The sequence below is a fragment of the Haliotis rufescens genome, unplaced genomic scaffold (genome assembly GCF_023055435.1).
Source record: "Haliotis rufescens isolate VD_foot unplaced genomic scaffold, xgHalRufe1.0.p SCAF_5, whole genome shotgun sequence".
In the NCBI taxonomy this organism is placed as follows: domain Eukaryota; kingdom Metazoa; phylum Mollusca; class Gastropoda; order Lepetellida; family Haliotidae; genus Haliotis; species Haliotis rufescens.
The window spans coordinates 54,756,748-54,775,856 of NW_025964223.1; the positions used below are offsets into that span (position 1 = coordinate 54,756,748).

The window sequence follows — 19,109 nt, forward strand, 5'->3', positions numbered from 1 at the left end:
AAGCCATGTCAATACTGTTTTCACCGAGACTTCAACTTAAGAGGATTTGTAAAATCAAAAACAAACAAAAATACTGTCATCCGCATCTGATTTATTTACAAAGTGTGCACCCACACACAATAAGTACTATGTTACAAGACAGAAACTGATCCACAAACATGTTAAATGGAAACTGTGGTTGAATGTTTCCAGCAGTCTGCTGTGATGAAGTCATGTCCTTCTGCTACCGTGTGATTAGGGGTGCATGTACCTGTCCTACCAGGCTCCTCATAGACTTTCATGCCACACACAATCATGGAATAAATATTGGGGGAAAACATAACAGTCCACATGCATATATGTTTCCTATCCATCATGGGACTGGTGACTTATAGGGGTGGGTCAGTGAGAGTAAGGGAGAGGTGGGTTGTCATGAAAACATGACACAGCGAAAGGGGTCGCCAAAAGTTATCACAACTCTAACATTGGGAAAACATGAAAAAAATATCTTAAAGTTCTATTTTGACAAATAAAAAAATCTAATTTGAACAATAAGTAGAAACTGGACAATTATTTCGGGGGAGGGTGGCATAAAAAAGTATTGGGGGAGAGGGAGGAAAACATGAATTTTTTTTACATTAATGGGAGGATCAGCATAATAAGATAGCACATATACTTAGACCACCCCACCCCCATTAAATGACCAGTCCCAAATCTGTGATGTACAGTCATCATTGTACCATTCAAACTTTAGCACTTGGTTTTAATCTACCACACCAGCTTGACATTCTTTTTAAACCTTAACTGGCAGGCATAAACATTTACAAAGTGGTATGTTATTATTTAGTTAAAAGGAAAAAGATCATAATCGCTTACGAGACAGTATTCTTCAGTTACAAATCATCTTGGATGTAGGGTATTCTTATGAGCAAACTGATAGTTCTGCATTGAAACAGGACCTTTGTAAACTTCACACACAAACACATTCCTGAAAGATTGTAGTAAAATGAATTGCACTTCATCTTGTGACAAGTAAGGAGTGTGTCAAGAAAATGAAATCAATAAATAAGACACTTGTATCAGTACAGATGCCACAAACAAGATGCTGTAATTTGTTCTATGGCGAAACATGGTTGTGAAACTTACCAATATTTAAATTTTGTTCAAACTGATCAATAAAGAAATAGTTTTACTTCAAATACTAAATATTTTGTCACAATGTTTTTCAGTTTCAACATGTTCAAATCTTAGCCAAGTTTCCATTTTTGAAAACTTAAATATTTAAGGAATTTAATTATCTGCCAATTTTATTTACTAAAAGTTTCTCCAAAATGTTAATTTTAGAATAAAACCTTACAAACATTATCATGAATGTCATAAATATGACGGAAAATGTGTTGATACCTGTTTCCAGAATAAATAATACAGATCAATAATCATGATATTGAATGAAAATGATATTTATTTCTTCAAAATATCTTCAATTTACAACTACTTATCTCATCAATGACCCACACAGCTAAAAGAGCCACCATGCTATAATTTTCTTCATACAACATATTGCTCCAGTCAATACATTTGGTACTGGAGGGAGACAATAATACGTCCAATGTCCAATGAGTCACAAGTCTTTTGTCAAAGTTCTCGGAGTCAAAAAAACCAAGATGACACAGTGAAGCCATGATTTGATTAGACCTCAACTGTCTCCTAACACGAGTTTCTTGCAATCAACCTTCTACCTCTGCCTCAACCCAGACAGATGTGAGTACCTGCTACATTGTCTGTTCCAACAGGTGAACACACACATCGCTAATACAAATGTAATGATCTTGAATGTCTTGTCATGTGTGCATGCTCAGACATAGTAAACTCCTAGCTGACCAGTCCTTGTTTTCTCTCTTAATGCCGAGTGCCAGGCAGTGTCACAAGAACAATCTTTTAACATCATTTCAAATTACGCAGTTTGGGATCGAATCATAAGCTTCCACTCTCTGAGCAGTCACGCCATCCACCACACCATGGAGGCGGTCATCTATTCACTTCATTCTTGAAAATTTGATATGCATGATAAATATATGTCACGAAATGATTACTATCCGTGAGACAATGTCACAACAGAAACAAACTATTTCCATCTGCACAAGCATCTGCTCTTGTTGGCATACATAACACACAAACAACGAAGTCACTGACCCCGACCACCATATTCGACTTGTCACCTCTGACCAGCACAGGTGGCAGGGGACCTATTCTTACCCGGAATTCACACTGTGTTTAATCTGTATGGAGTGAGTGAGTTGGGTTTAACGCCACTTTTAACAGTATTCCAGTTATATCGCGGCGTGTCAGCTTAATGTGGGAGGAAAGCCCGAAGTGATGCAGGTCTAAGACTTTTACCATTTTGGTGAAACCCACAAGCACGGGTATGGTGCTGACAAACCTAGAAACATAATCGGGGTGAACCAGGATTCGAACCCACAATCATAGGTTTCTGGCGTGCCCAAGGGACGCAACTCTGCATAGCGAATCACAGCGCTTTAGATGACTGGGCCACCCGTGCCCCCAATCTGTATGGATATATTAATTATTATACTTCCCCCTGGGATAGGTATTGAGAGAGTGAGTTAATATTTAACGTCACTAGATCTTGAGCATAGTCTCAAAAATTATTCACAAGATTTAAAGAACACCATTAACAAAATTCAGAAATGTTTTGTCATGTTATATGCAAATTAAATAATAACAGTGGAGTAATACTAAGGGACTGCTAGGCCAGAGTGTGAGAACATGTGTTGGCAGTTCCTGAGTTTCAAATGCAGAGTTTTGAGACATCTTTTTGAGATGAGATTTGGGGAAGGTTACACATTCACTGCAACAGCCAATACAAGCTGATCAGAAACTCAGACTTGGTCAGTTCAAACTCTCCCGAGATTGCAATTGTAGAGGTAAGTTGTCCATGGTCCGTCCTCCAGAACCAAACTGTCTTGTTGAAATATCCCCCGACCTACGTGTGTCAGTTGGACCCATTGTTGGCAGATGCTGTGTCTGTCTTGGGCATCTCCAGCGATGGCCAGCTGAAGTTCTCCGCCTTCCTCAAGTTGATCTCCACCTTGGTGCCCAACATCTTCACGCTGCTCCTGGCTGGGTCTATCACCTGCAGGCATACAGAGGGCTTTGTTAGTTTGTTGTTTAACAGTTGTTTCGCATCACACTCATCAAGATTCCTATATGACAGCTACCTCTAAGTAATCTAATCTCTGACGACAAGCACAGGTTGCTAGGGACCTTTCCTAACCCAGAATGGCCACAGGGTCAGGGGAGGGGAGAGTAAGTGTGTGACTGTTGCATGTCTAACATGTCAATATTCGCCTATACATAGCAGTATTTATATAACCAGAAGCTAGCCAGGACATGCAGGACATGCAGGATACAAATACACAATATTCCAGCAATATCACGGCGGGGGACACCAGAAATGGGCTTCACACATTGTATCCATTTTGGAATAACAGTGACTGAAATGGACAGGCACACCATGATCAGGGCATGCAGTTTAATGCAGAAGATGCAGGTCCTATATCCTTACCGCTTTCCTGAAACCCATGGAAACAGTTATGGTACTGATGAATCAAGAATTTGTCTTCAGGGTAACAACAATCAAAGAATCCTGGCTCGCTAAAGGGACTTATATCAACCGGACCCCCTGTGCCCCCTCATATTACAATAAAGGGTGTAGATGTCGTTTTACTTACGTCTCGGAGAACAAATTCCTTTTCAAATATACTCTTCCCACTGTCAAACACTATGTGAACTTTTAGGAAGACTTGGTTGGCTTCTATGAGAGAAAAGTCAGGATTGGCCACCTTGGCGAACACAGACAGACACACATTGGGCCCTGTTTGATGCCAGTCAAACCTGCACGCCTTCAACTCCCCTCCTGCTGCCTGCAACATCAGACATAATCAGACAGTGTCAAACATCAGACAGTGTCAAACATCAGACAGTGTCAAACATCATCAAGCAGTGTCAAACACCATTCTGACAGTGTCAAACACCATTCTGACAGTGTCAAACATCATCAGACAGTGTCAAACACCATTCTGACAGTGTCAAACATCATCAAGCAGTGTCAAACACCATTCTGATAGTGTCAAACAACATCAGACAGTGTCAAACATCATCAGACAGTGTCAAACACCATTCTGACAGTGCCAAACACCATTCTGACAGTGTCAAACATCATCAGACCGTGTCAAACACCATTCTGACAATGTCAAACACACGATGTTTTAGCAATATGTTTGCCTCAGATGGCCCCATGCACCACATCGTCAGGGACGTCAGATGGCGGCACCACATGTGCCTGTAGCATGGACGTATCATCACCGGCAAGAGTAGGTGAACACTGACATACAAACGTGACCTCATACACCGGAAAAAAATATTGAGGGGATTCTAATTTGGAATTTATGTTGGTGTTTGGTATGCATGTTTTTCACAGAAATTCAAATCACTATGATAAATCAAACAGAGATATCCTCATTAATCAGTCATCTCTCCGGTTGACAAGGGTAGACACTTCTTATAACTTCTTTTTGAGGACACCTTGGTATTTACAGTTTTCTCTCAAGTGACAGCCAAATACTGATTTCCCCAACTTCAAAGCATTATAAAACAAAAAATAGCTGCTATATATCAGGGTTTTACCTTGACCTACAAAACTAGAGGTCCAGGGAGCCCTTAAAGCAATGAAATGGTGTAGTAAACAGTAATGTAATATTTAATTACAGGACCTAATATTTTACAAGAATTCGGATGCAATAGATAATTTTTTCCACATCCATTCTAGACACCTGTACATACTGGACGCACATTTCTGTATTGTGCAAAGCCCTGATATACAACATATATGACAACTCCAGGACTATATCACATACAGCTCAGTTCTCACCCCAAATCCCCTTGGATTGGGGTGCTAGGTTGGTTGGTTGGTTTGTTGTTTAACGCCGCACTCAGCAATATTCCAGCTATATGACGGCGGTCTATAAATAATCGAGTCTGGACCAGACAATCCAGTGATTTACATCATGAGCATCGATCCCAGCAATTGGGACCGATGACATGCATCAACCAAGTCAGCAAGCCTGACCACCCAATCCCGTTAGTCGCCTATTACGACAAGCATAGTCGCCTTTCACGGCAAGCATGGGTTGCTGAAGACCTATTCTACCCCGGATCTGCAGGGGTCTGGGGTGCTAGGAGAGTGGTGTGCCAACCTACCTGTGGCTTGATCCAGCGGTGCTTCCCTGTCTCACATCCCACCTGATTCAGGAAGCTGTCAAAGTCGGACGTCTTCCTCATACAACAGGACCAGTACTTCATCCTAGGACAAACAACATGTGATATCAACCACAGAAGTCAGGCGATTAATTTACTATTGTTGTCAAATTCATTGTAGTCAACTACTTTGGACAACTATCATATCTATCAGGAACAGGAAAACAACGTCTTGTTATGAGGCACTACATTAGCTATGAACTTGTGAAGATCCGGGGTAGAATAGGTCTTCAGCAGTCCATGCTTGCCGCAATAGGCGACTATGCTTGTCGTAAGAGGTGACAATGCTTGTTGTAAAAGGTGACTCTGCTTGTCATGGAGGCGACTATGTTTGTCATAAGCGGCGTGGAACAGGATCGGGTGGTCAGGCTTGCTGACTTGGTTCATGCATGTCATCAAATCCCAATTGATGCTCATGATGTCAATCATTGGATTGCCTGGTCCAGACTCAATTACTAGTGTTTAATAGACCGCCATCATATAGCTTGAATATTGTTGAGTGTGGCGCTAAACAACAAGCTACATTAGCTATGGCTGCAATATATTTTGTTCTATAACATTTATTATCTCACCCGCAGAGAAGATATCACCTGTTTGTGATCAAGCAATGCCATGATTAATATCTAGTATATTGGTATAAGGTTCAAAATTTATCTATTAACTATTACAAAGTAACAAAATACTGAAATATTTGACTAATTGGAATTTGACTTATTAAGCTCACAAATAAACATGATAAACTTAATACATATTGATTATACATACTGTTCATAATAAATATAGTTTTGAAAATTCTTCAGGACATTTTGGAGAAGTAAGTATACATTTAAACTAAACACAGATCTATCTCAACCTCCAACATCCAGCCTCAAAGGAATCCAATGTTATGGTAGTTTAACCAACTCTAAGAATAATTCCGAACATTTCCTAATTCAGTGCATGCACACACTGAGAAGTGAAGGATTGGCTGGCGCTGCTCTCTCCTGCTACCATTCACTCTACCCTTGAAGCAACCCATGCTTGTCATAGGAGGCAACCAACGGGATCAGGTGGTCAGGGTCGCTGACTGGGTTGATGCATGTCATCGTATCCCAATTGCGTGGATCAATGCTCATGATGTCGATCACTGAATTGTCTGGCCCAGACAAGATTATTTACAGACTGCCGTCATATAGCTGGAATAGCTTTAAACAAACAAACAAAACATTATCTCAGTTTACACCAAGCCCAGTTTGCCCTTTTCTCAAAACAGTTTTCACATGTCAATCTTGTTCCTATTTGATGACGCACCCTTCATGGAAGATGGGCACCCCGGGGTGAAATGTGCAGGTCTCACTGTCACTGGCCTCACCCTCGTAGGTCTGGAACACAGATGATACACGACTATACAGGGGAAATACAGCATATCCCTTTCACTGGCCGCAGACCAGGAAGTCAGTGAAGCACCCTATAAAATCCCTTAAGCTCATAAGAAGTTGGGCACATTCTTTGCAACTTGTACATGTTGTAAACAAAATATCCACATAGATCATGATAATGTTGTGAGGTTAAAAGTATTTTGGCATCTGAAAACCAGGAACTATAGCACAATTTTCTTGAAATACAGGACCAACATATGCCATTCATTGTGAGACGTATATGAGACAAAATCACCCTTGAATGTTTACAGTGATGAGAAAAAACATGCAGAAGTAATCTGTAGCTGAAGACAACTTACACCTTTACAGGAATTGTTTGTGCAGCTTGTTCCGATCTTCACTGTGCCATCAGCTGTCTCTGAAACACACAAGCAACACAGACGTAGTAAACAGTCTAGTCCAATAGAACAGGGATAACAATAAAACAACCATTTTGAGCCTGAAAAAAAACACCAAATAAATAAAAAAAAACAAAAAACCAAAAAAAAAAACCATGAAATACTATCCCCCGCCAATGACATGTTTGGTTGCTATGGAAACCAAGTTTGGTGAATAAATATTGTACGGTTTTCAAGATCTGCTTGGGAAAGGAGCACTACTACTATTTGCAGTCAAAGTCAAAGTCGTTGCCATGGAAACTCGAAAAAAAAATATTAAACAAATCCCAAACTATCAAAAAGCACCAGTTCACACTTAGACCTATCTATGTACCTGGTTTGGCTAAAATATCTCTCATGTTTTTTTAGTTCTACTTCAGAAACAAAACGTGATGGAAAGACAGACAGAAGGACGGATGGACCGACAGCACCCATTCCTATATCCCCCTTCCTCTTTGTGGTGGGGGAAAATAATAGTTGTTCAATTGCTTTGTGATTATTTTTCTCAGTACATGCTCTCATGAATCAACCAAACCTGAGGTTACTGGAGTTGACAGACATATTTAGCCGGAAATTGTGATTGACAGCACAAGCAACAGTTCACGTCATTGGGGCATGACCACACACATGCAACCAAGTCATCGAACCTGAGGTGAGGTGAAACGGGGTGTTTAAGACAGTTGCACTTATATAACGACGTACATGTACATGTGAGTGGCTGCTTGTACTAGTCCGGACTGATGCTGATTTATAGTGCTAGCTCCCTGAGATAACATGCCGCAGTTTAACATGAATACCCCACTCAGACACAGTGTACTGACTCCGAGCCGACCAGTCCTGCTTGTACTAGTCCGGACTGATGCCGATTTATAGTACTAGCTCACTGAGATAACATGCTGTAGTTTAACATAAACATGAAAAACACCCCCACTCAGACACAGTATACTGACTCCCAGCCGACCAGTCCTTGTTTTAACCCCTTTATGGTGAGCGCCAGACAGGGTAACAACAAGTGCCATTTTTAACGTCTTTTGGTATGACGCTGCCGGGGATCGAACCACTGACATTCAGCTCTCTACTGGCGTCCTATTCTTCCCTGGAACACCCACTGGGTCATATGATGGCTACATATAGACAATGTATATAGACAATATAATATTTTTAATAACAAATCTACAATTTCACAAATGAATGTTAATCATGCCCATCATTTTCCACATACCTCCTGCAGCATCTTTGTCCTCGTCTTCCTCCAGGGTGAGCCGCTCCAGGGCCGACTTCAAGGATGCTCCCACTGTCAGCTTCAGCTTCGTCATGGGTTCATCAACCGACGGTCGATTGTTGGCTGTACGCGGCTTGATGGGATCTCTCTGTCTGGGGGCTTCTACCACCATCTGACCCACAGAAGGACAAACACATTATCCAAATTATCTGTGGGGTGGGTGTAGGACCGACCATACAATCATTTCAATAACAATGTTACCTCTTATGTTTTCTTTCTACCAATAGAGAAGAAAAATATGTATAAAATGTATACCATATATACCAAAAATACAGTGCTCACAAACTTTAAATTTAATGTTGTATCGAGCAGCGGTAGAAACTAACATTTTTAGCCCACTAGTCCTTATAATGACAACATATATCAAAAATCTTAAAAATAGCAAATTTCTACTTGTCCGTATGATACCTTAACTATTGGGCAGTTTGGCAAGGACTACAGGACCAGTGCCAGTTTCTAACGCTGTTGAGGAACTTGGTGTTGAAAACAGAAACAAGGTAATCAAGGAATCCAAACTAAACTGCCCTTGGTCGACAAAGTGGGAAACAAATCATCCTTGTGCTCAATATTCGGATTTTCTGAACATGCAAAAGTTCTCACTTTCTTAAATCAGGGTGTATTTTACTCATGCATTCTCTGCATTGCATTCAATGCAATAATCAGAAACTAAGCATTAAAGCCTCTTCCTTCTTATGTTGTTTTTGCCATGTACGTACACTCTCTACAAGGTGGCAACATCAGTAATAACTAGATTAGTGAGTGAGTGAGTTGGGTTTAACGCCGCTTTTAACAGTATTCCAGTTATATCGTGGCGTGTCAGCTTAATGTGGGAGGAAAGCCCGAAGTGATGCAGATCTCAGATGTTTACCACTTCAGTGAAACCCACGAGCACGGGTATGGTGCTGACAAACCTAGAAACATAATCGGGGCGAACCGGGATTCAAACCCACAATCATAGGTTTCTGGCGTGCCCAAGGGACGCAACTCTGCACAGCGAATCGCGGCGCCTTAGACGACTGGGCCACCCGTGCCCCCGATAACTAGATTAACATGAACTGGAAAGATAGCTTGTGGAATGGGGTCCAGTTGTGATCAAAAGGCAATACAAATGGTCAGAGCTCAATATAAAAATATCGACAATAAATCAACATTACCCAAATAATTTTAAAAACTGTAATATCCCATTGTATCCTTTTTAACTTCTGCATCTGCATTTCTTTACAGATTCTTACTGTCTCATCGAATGCAGGCATCACACATACATGTATATGAGTTCTAGTCTACAGCAAAAAAATCACATAAAAAAGGCACTACATTTTCGGGTCTCAAATTATATTTTTTCCCCAAGGAGCCATTGGCTCCTAACAATTGTTTTCATTGAGCCAATGTGAAATTCAAGAAACAAGGTCAAAAATTAAGGAGCCAAACTTCAACGTGAGTAATGTATAATAATGTTTAAAGCATATCAAATCTGACAAACTGCAGCAATACTGATTCCTACATTTTGTCTTACAATCTGTGTAAATACTTGACAAGATTATTGATTAATTTTTAACTTACAATTCCCATGTTGATCAGTAGAATTTTTAGAATGAAAGCCGATCAGTATCAACGTTAGAAACTAACATTTTTAGTCCACTAGTCCTTATAATGATAACATATAGCAAAATCCTTCAAAATGGCAAATTTCTACTAGTCCTGGATACCTTAACTCTAGGGCAGTTTGGCAAAAACTACAGGACTAATGCCAGTTTCTAATGCTGAGTAAGTATTAATGTATTGTAACAATATACTATGCAGTAAGTAATAACAGGTCGACGGCTTGATTTTTCGAAGTCGTGGAATTTTCAATCGCCATGGTGACCAACTTAGTTGCAACTTTGAGACATCATCTTGCCTATCAACAAGATGATCAATACCCACTGTGAATGCCAACATATGAGTAAATACTCAATAGCTAAAAAAAATAGCTGCAGCAGGGTCGGTACCAGGGCTGGCTATCCATAGATATAGATTATAGAGATGGATAATCGCTAACTAAATATTGATCAATTATCCCTAAATATCGGAGTACTTTTAACAAATGTTTAAGCGAACATCCACGAAAGTCCCGAAAGAAACCAACATATTTCACGCCACTGGTGAGCAATGACACATTTACGCATAGATTACTTTGTGGACATTTGAGATATAACAAAAACAGTCTTTCTGTCTTCGACAATTGAAATTATTGACAATAACAAGTCTCTTTTGGTAAATCTAAACTTTATTTCACCACAATAGTTTATGTAAGTTATCATCGATGACAATTTCATATCGATAATCGTTAATATTTCTTCCTGTTGATGATAATTCCCATTATCGATGTTTTTAGCCACCCCTAGGCGGTACTCACCACATCCCCGGGATTCTCTGTCTTTGGTTTCTTGGGCTCCACTGGTTTAACATTACTGTGTGCACCCTTCGTGCAGCCCTGTTCGATAGAACAAAACATGAAACAAACAGTGCCAAGAACATCGATACTGTACAGTACTACAGAACATACTGTTTATAACATTCTCTACAAGCGTGTCCCAATATAAAAAATCAAACAGGCATTTCATCATGTTCATGGAGAATGTGAAATAATACCAAAGTTTTAAGTTTTTCTGAAGAGCCATTGCCCCTCACAGCTTTTTTCAGCATTATTCAGGGAATAAATATGAAGTCCAAGGAGCGAGGGACATATTTACAGTGAGAAAACCTCAAGATAATGGCCAGTGATATATAGATATAACACTGTTAAAACATCATTAATTCCTAGGATTTACACAAATCATAACCAAATGTATCATACTTCGATTTCTAAGTTATTCTTCTAATAATACCGTATTCGACGTTATTTGCTAACATATTGGCTAGTGAACAATCCCAATTAGAACCCCTTCCGATTGATCAATGTACACAAGACTTATTTATTCGCGTATAATACGTACTCATGTGTTATATGCACCTTAATTATGGGCAATTAAATTCTGGAAATATATATCTGTCGTATATACATGATATAAACATTTCAGGCTGTCAGCATAAACAACGAAATTTATCTCTCAACTCTGTTTTTTCCCCACCAAAATAATATTCTAATAAGAGCCCCCATATTTCTAATTTTGAGAGCGTCCTGGGTGCTTATCACGTCGAATATGGTATCAGGTTTCCAGTTCATTTTTAAATGATATGGGTTGCCAATAGGGCTGCAACGATACACCTAAGTCACGATACGATATGTATCTCGATACTTACATCACGATTCGATACGTATCTCGATACGCTACGAAACATATTGTGACAAGAGAAGACAAGAGATAAATGAATATAACTTAGTTTATTAAAATGAAAAATTAAATGAAAGTGAATGAATGTTCATGAGTCATAAAATATATACTGTAATGAGTAATTTAACTTAATAAATCATCTGTGATTTCCATGTAATGGCTAGCAAACACAAAAGTAACAGTCCTACATATTTGGAAGTTGTGACTAGATGGTAGGAGTAAATACTAAATGTACCAGTGTCCAGTAACTAATGATTTGCCATTTTCATGTATAAAGGCAAAAAACAATTAAAAACAATTATAGCAACAGCCATGTTATACAACATTTGAAAGGTCTAATCCTGGTGTTTATAAATATGAAAGTTATGTTTATCACATTATTTAAACAATGCATTGACAACTTAATTAAGTTCGTTGTAAATTATAAAAAATGTAAGCTAACACATTCATAACGTCCAAATTAAGGACCAAAGAAGCGAAAATTTGACGATTTGGGGCAAATATAAGATTTCAAAAGATCTACTTATCATTTCTTTTTTATTTTCATTATTTATTTATTTATTTATTTTAAAATATTTTTAAAAGAATTATGAATAGTATCTGTTTTCACCCATTTCCGGATAACAGCGGCTGTCCACTCAGTAACATGAAGAGATACCTCCGTTTTTGAAAGCTTCGTATGAATAACACGTTCGTCGAAGAAAGCTTGTTTGTTCATCTACACGCTCGTGACATTGCCTGGAGTCTTTTCGTTGCTATAACATCAGATTTCATCGGATAACAAATTGTTTCTAACGACGCTTTCTTGTCGAAATCTGCTACAAGGTTCATGATTGGTCAAATTGAGCACGTGACTTGAGGCAGGCAATCAAATTACAAATCCTCCATTCGTGACCAACTCGTGTTATTTCTTGCAGGTTACGGAAAGGGACGAGTGGTGACGAATGACAAATCCTCGTGTACGATGAATTTCAGATTTTTACGAAATATTTTGGTTAAATCGTGTTATTCTGAACGTTTTAAGCAGGAAATCGCGATCTATATTAAAAATATGGAGCTTCGTGGATGTATCATTTTAGGTTACAAGCTGTGACAAAGATTTTTCATGCATATATTTTGGCATTGAACATCGTGTCCGAGCCGAGAAATCGAGGCGACGAAAGCCGAGATGTCATTTGACTAACATTACACGCGATCGCATGAAAAGATGGAAATAATAACTTAGCTGTAAGTTTGACCACTTTTAGATATATTTTTATTGCTTTTATTTATCACTTTGTATAACATATTTAAAGATTTGCTTGAAACGTCTTTGTTTTGCTCTTTGACATGTTCGATGTGCACCCGTTGTCGAAGTGTGAGTCCGAGAATGATATTTTCAATGACATTGCGGGAAATAGTGAATAACTTTTTAATCTATCGATAAAAAATGATAAATTGAAATAGAATACGTATTTCAGACATTGTGAGATGTGATAGATTTAATAAATGAATGGTATGACAGGTAGGTTCTTAAAACTATATACTATTTTGACGTGACTACGGCTTGGCCGGTTTACCGGCCTACGGCATTGAAAGAGTTAAAACACATTTAAAACGTATCCGTGATAAAAGTTTATTACAAAATACAAGACGTACATATATACGTCTTTGAAAAAACGTATCGTGAAAAATCGAGATTCAGCACCTCACAAATCGCACACCGTATCGTATGGAGTGAATCGCGATGCATCGGTGTCCCGGGATATCGTTTCAGCCCTAGTTGCCAATGGGAGGCCTGCTACCCATGGTGGGGCAGTGTTGCTGGCTGCTTTCCTTTTTTTACTTGAAAATCCAGCAGATACTGAACAGACTCACCCATTATAAGCTTAATGTGAGAACACTTACACATATACAAGTAACCATGGTAACTGACAGTTTCCAGGTTTTGTATTCAATTGAAACTTGAAGACAATGGATAAGAAAAGACAAAGAAACATAGCATTATCAGTGACTAAATATATGCCATAAGCAATGTCATTTGACACATATCATTTTTCACAACTCTTTGATGTTTGCCTGACGGTCTTCATTGTCTTAGTAGACTTTAGTATACATTGTAGAGTTCAGGGTGTCGTTGTACAAAACAACCTTAGTGCTATGACTGTCCTAAGTCTATGTTAAGGAAAGGGAGTTACGATCACCTTAGCGCTAAGATCGCCTTGTACAACGGCACCCTGGGTTCCAGATACGTGTTTGAGCCAGTAAGCATTTATTTGTTCACAAGTTATCACTCACATTGGCTATTCATAGTTTTCTTTGATATTCAATACATTTTTACACCCCTGGGTTAAGTCTACTGGGTAGCTTTACACCAATGAGCAGACATTTTTAAAAATAATTAAGATCAAAATGCTGCTTCAGGTGACTTTAACTTTGCACCTGTTCATGTTTTTTCCAAACCATTTAGTTCTTTTTTGTGTGTGTAAATTATAGGGCCCCTCGTGGCTATTATCACCATAATCATGATTACATGTGTACTTTGTCTATGTTCGAGCAAGGATGCTAAGACAGCTGCAAAGGGTGCATTCAACACCGTGGAATGGGATCCATTGCTCAGAGGATGCATTAACAAGACTCAGGGCTTAAGACTATTAACTACAGTACAGTCAAGTCCCGTTAATCTGACAAGGTTGGTTGCATATGATTATGTTGGATTAACAGGTATGTTGCAGAGCTCCAGATAACTTTTTTAGCAATTGAATTTTTACTCTAGAGTTTCTATTTTGACATGTTTAAATGGGTTATTACATTTTTCAAACCCCCTCCCCCCTCCAAATTCAACCACGCCCACTAACCAAGCTTACAGACTACTGTTAGCTGATTGATGATAACAGAATGGGCATGGCCTACATTGCATTAATGTGATGTCACCGATTTTACACCGTCGTCTAAAACATTTTGTGCGTCAATGATTAAATAGGCAGTCAGTGAAGTTATTACTATATGAATTTGTATATAAGAGTAACTATGGTTACTCACCGGGTAGTTGAGGAACATGGTGAAATCTGTGCTCCTCTTGTCACAGCAGGACCAGCCCTTCAGGGCGTCGTGGAACACCGGCTCTCCTGGGTGAAATGTACATGCATCTGCAAGAGATAGAGGCCTACGTGAACTGATGGGTTCAACGCCCTGTAATATGAGTGAGTGTTGGGGGTTCACTCAGTATTTCACTGAATATCATTGCATGTAAGCTGAGTGGGAGGAAAGCGAGGGCTGGGACGGGTAGTTCAGGTATTCGGGTCAGATAGGTACTGAGTAGGACAGGGGTACACACAGGACTACCCGGACCCATGGTTGGTCAAGTGATATATTGTTTAATGAGAAAAATTCACTCATATAACATATGACTCCATGGTTACGGACAAGTTGCTGATGCTCGCATATCTTTCTGACTGTAAGCGCATTCCTTCTGACGTTTATATGTTTTAGTAAAGATACAGCTTCAGTCAACTTCAGTGTATGTATGACCAGACTGTTTATACTTGTTTCTGAATACTTTTAGTCAGGGGTCAAGAAAAAAACATTCCTAATCAGACATTTTGTACCCAATTATTGAGACCTACAGCGGGTATCGAGGCAGGGTAGGGTAACAGGGGGCTGGGTACCTGGGTAATAAAGTTGGACTCATCCCAGCCCTGGAGAACATGGAGAAGAGGTTTTGTTTCCCTATGGATATTCCTAAAAGGCATTGACCCACAGTTCCCCAGAGGGCATGGGTTTCTCAGAGGTCTAAAACATCTCAATTCTCTGTGTTTCACGCCAGAAACTTATGATCGTGGGTTCAGATATGGTTCTAGGTTTGTCGGCACCATATCCGTGTTTGTGTGTTTACCAAAGTGGCAAACATCTGAGACATGCATCAACTCCAACATGTGGCCACATCAAGTTGAAAGGCTGTGATATCACAGGGATACTGTTCAAGACATTGTTAAACCCAACTCACAGTTCCTCATGCTTGTCCCAGATGAAGGAGAATGTGATGGGCAAAATACAATCTCACTTTATGAAATACTAGTAATATTACTATGACAGGATATTCTACTTTATCATATAATGGGTAGGTTTCTCGGCAGGATAAAGCCAACGGATAAAAACGATATCCGTTGGGATCATATGCGGATAGAGATGCAAATATCAAAGGTCAAGTAGGGACTACTTTCACTGTTTATAAACAAACATGGCGTCACCCTCGTCATTTCGCGATCGAGTCAGAATTAACCATCGGGAATGTGGATAAACTACAGGGATAATTGCTGTCATTATCAAAAGAACAGTCTAATATACTGAAAATCAGTGTCTAACTGTGATGTAGCTAAGGCATTTTATAAGTTTTGACTTTGGAGATATAAATTTCGAAACAATTTTGCGAGGACACGAGGCCTAGCCAAGCGGGATCAGTATCCATATCTGTGCTTGTAGACCTCTGCGGCTTGAAACCTTCTCCACAAATTAAAATAGTTGGATTTGGCCGAAATATGTTTGAATTGTTACCTTGTTTCGTTTTCTCGCTGTGTGTACATCTGACTACACTTCTTAACGTTATGACAAGACAGACCGACTGTCAACAACGTCTGACCGTGGCCGTTTCATAGACTAGGGTTAGAGTATCTTCCCTTTGACAAAGGACAGTTACTCTAGCGGACAGACCGATGGATTGCTGCGAAAGGCAATTACAAAAAAACAATTGTTATTTTGCGTATATATTGCTTCGCCACTGTATAAGAAACAGATTTCAGTTGGAACTATATTGGCTACTGTCACTGTCCGACTGACACATCACTTACCCTGTGACGTAATAAATATTAATGCGCGCATTTCAGGAAAACTCGCAATGTTTCGGTAATGTTTGTGAGAGAGGGAAAGCGATTTTGAAGCACAGAATTAAAGAATGACATTAAATGATAAAGAGGTTATCATGCTTGTGTGTTTGGGAATGGTAAATACCCTGTATTAGGAATAAACACTATGTATTTAGCTTGCCAAGGCTCGCTAAATACAATGTTTATTCCTAATGCAGGATATTTACCATCCCCAAACACACTCGCGTATTAACCTCTCTGTAACATGCTATACCATTACTTAGCAAAACTGAAAAATATCTTTAGTATGTTAAGGACATCTCTGCTTTTCTTGGCCTATGTTTGATAATGAACAGCCTCCACAACATAGCTGGAATATTGTTGACTATGGTGTAAAGAGTGCAGGCTAAAATGGGACCTCAGCAAAACGTCACCGATTTCTCTGGCGAAAACGGCACCACATTTGGTGAAAACGGCTACGATGTGTCGGGCAAAAACGGCACCTCTATTTTTAATAACGATAAGAACGATTTTTGTAGTAATATAGATGGTTTATTTACATGGTATTTCCTGTTTCCACAGATGAGTACATATAGAGAATCTCCCCCGAGTGTCTTTTGATATCAAATATATCAACACGAATTGATAAAAGTAGAAAAAGTCCGATTTTTTGTGGTTGTTAGAGACGATGTGAGTTTAATTTCAATTATTTTTCTTCAAAGCATGCTATCATGTTTTCACAAGAAGTTGAGTTGCGTATAAGCTAAGTTGGATTATAGTTGGAGTAGAGGCTAATTTCTAAACTTGTTTTAACATCTCACAATTATTGGTGTTTGCAAGTTACAATGTAAGTTTAATATCATTTATTTGACCAAGGTAAAAAAACAAAAGGTGCCGTTTTCGCCCGGTGACGTTTTGCTGAGGTACCGTTTTCGCCATAACCCAGTGTAAAACAACATTCACTCATTCAGATTCTCACGGGCTTCCTTTGACATGTTCATCCCATCAATTGCTTATGTTTATAACTAACAGCTTATATCAGCATGTTCTGAGAGAGAAGATTCATCTGAAGGATACAAGACGGAGGAAACAGGCGACAGATATCTGAGATCAAAGACAGAAACTAGAACTTTATAAATGAAAGTAGAAGCGTCGAGTTATCATTCTTTGAAGGAAGGATGAACAGATACCATAGAGATGAAAATTGTGTGAATCATAACTCGAGTGAAACAACGATAGCAGTTAAACCAAAGAACAAGGCCTAAACGGCCAGTGTTAGTGTAAAATCACGAATTTACAAGCACACGTTGCACTCCTTCGTTTACCAACTGATTACGCACGTCCAGGGACGATCCTTACCCTCGGAGTTACTTTGTGGGTCAAACTTCTGACCACATCCTTTGTTGTAACACTGCACTTCAGCCATAGTAACCAGGTTCAAGAAATAAACACCGATTTCCTGGTGAAACTTCTAGAAGTCTTTTCTCACGTGGAAATCACTTCCGCCGGTCTCAAACGACAACAAACCATCGCCCTCTGTCGGCGAATCAAGGGGAGATAAACCAACAAGACTCCAAGTGGGACGCCTGAAATCATGTTTTTCAGATTAGCCAACTCGTTTCAATATGTCAGAGACCATATAATATTATAATATCTGGTTATGTGCATCTGTAACTGTGTTTCTTTTGGTTATGATGACCTTCTGTTTTGAAACAAAATTATTGTCTCTTGATGATCTGGTGGCAGGCTGTACACGTTTGGTTGAATTTGATATTTATTTTTATTCACGAAACTGGCATAACATATTGATAGCTGATCGTAGTCAATTTGTGTGTTTATTAATTTAAAGTTGATTTGCAATTAAGGCCTCATCGTCAAAAGTACATACATTTTGTGTACTTAAATTATTAAGTAATGTTTCCAACGTGCACAGTGCGACAAATTTTATAATTAGCATTTACATCACTTAAAACCAAAACATAAAGATTTCTCTTGAGATTACGTGCAACATCCTTGGTGTGTTTAATGGTGGAAGTAAATATTCTGACACTGCGAAACTTACAGACAGACAATGACATTTACTGACAGACATCGAAACTTAAAGACCTGTGTTGATTAAATTTTCTGGGCTATCGTGCTCAGTTCAGAATATCCGGCCTGTGTTCAGTAAAGTGCCACTGTGGTTGTCATTGACCTTAATGTCATTTCACAACGTAAGAAATTAGTAACGGCGTTAGGAATTCAGGTTTTGTATAACGGATTTCTTGGTGAAAGGTATGAAGTTTTTGGGTTAAATGTCATTATACAGATGGCACTTGTAGCCTCGCGCTCGTGGATAATACAAGGACTGATCGGCTCGGAGTCAGTATAATGTGTCTGAGTGAGGTTTCAATGTTAATCTTCGGCAAAGTTTGTTTCTTTGTTGTTTAACGCCGCACCCAGCAATATTCCAGCTATATGGCGGCGGTCTGTAAATAACCGAGTGTGGACCAGACAAACCAGTGATTGACATCATGAAACTGGCATTAGTCCAGCCACACACACACACACACACACACACA

General features: G+C 39.2%; 1 protein-coding gene across 1 annotated transcript; it reads right to left on the minus strand.

Annotated features, from left to right (window-relative positions):
* Positions 1-74: 74 nt before the first annotated feature.
* On the minus strand, positions 75-18,077 carry LOC124125912 (cysteine and histidine-rich domain-containing protein 1-like). The gene is made up of 9 exons (XM_046489308.2): positions 17,908-18,077; positions 14,729-14,835; positions 10,789-10,866; positions 8,334-8,505; positions 7,034-7,092; positions 6,607-6,677; positions 5,260-5,362; positions 3,732-3,923; positions 75-3,133 (listed from the first exon to the last, which is right to left on the minus strand). The coding sequence occupies exons 1-9, from the start codon at positions 17,972-17,974 to the stop codon at positions 2,993-2,995; spliced, it is 990 nt and encodes a 329-aa protein (XP_046345264.2). The 5' UTR covers positions 17,975-18,077; the 3' UTR covers positions 75-2,992.
* Between the last annotated feature and the right edge of the window lie 1,032 nt (positions 18,078-19,109).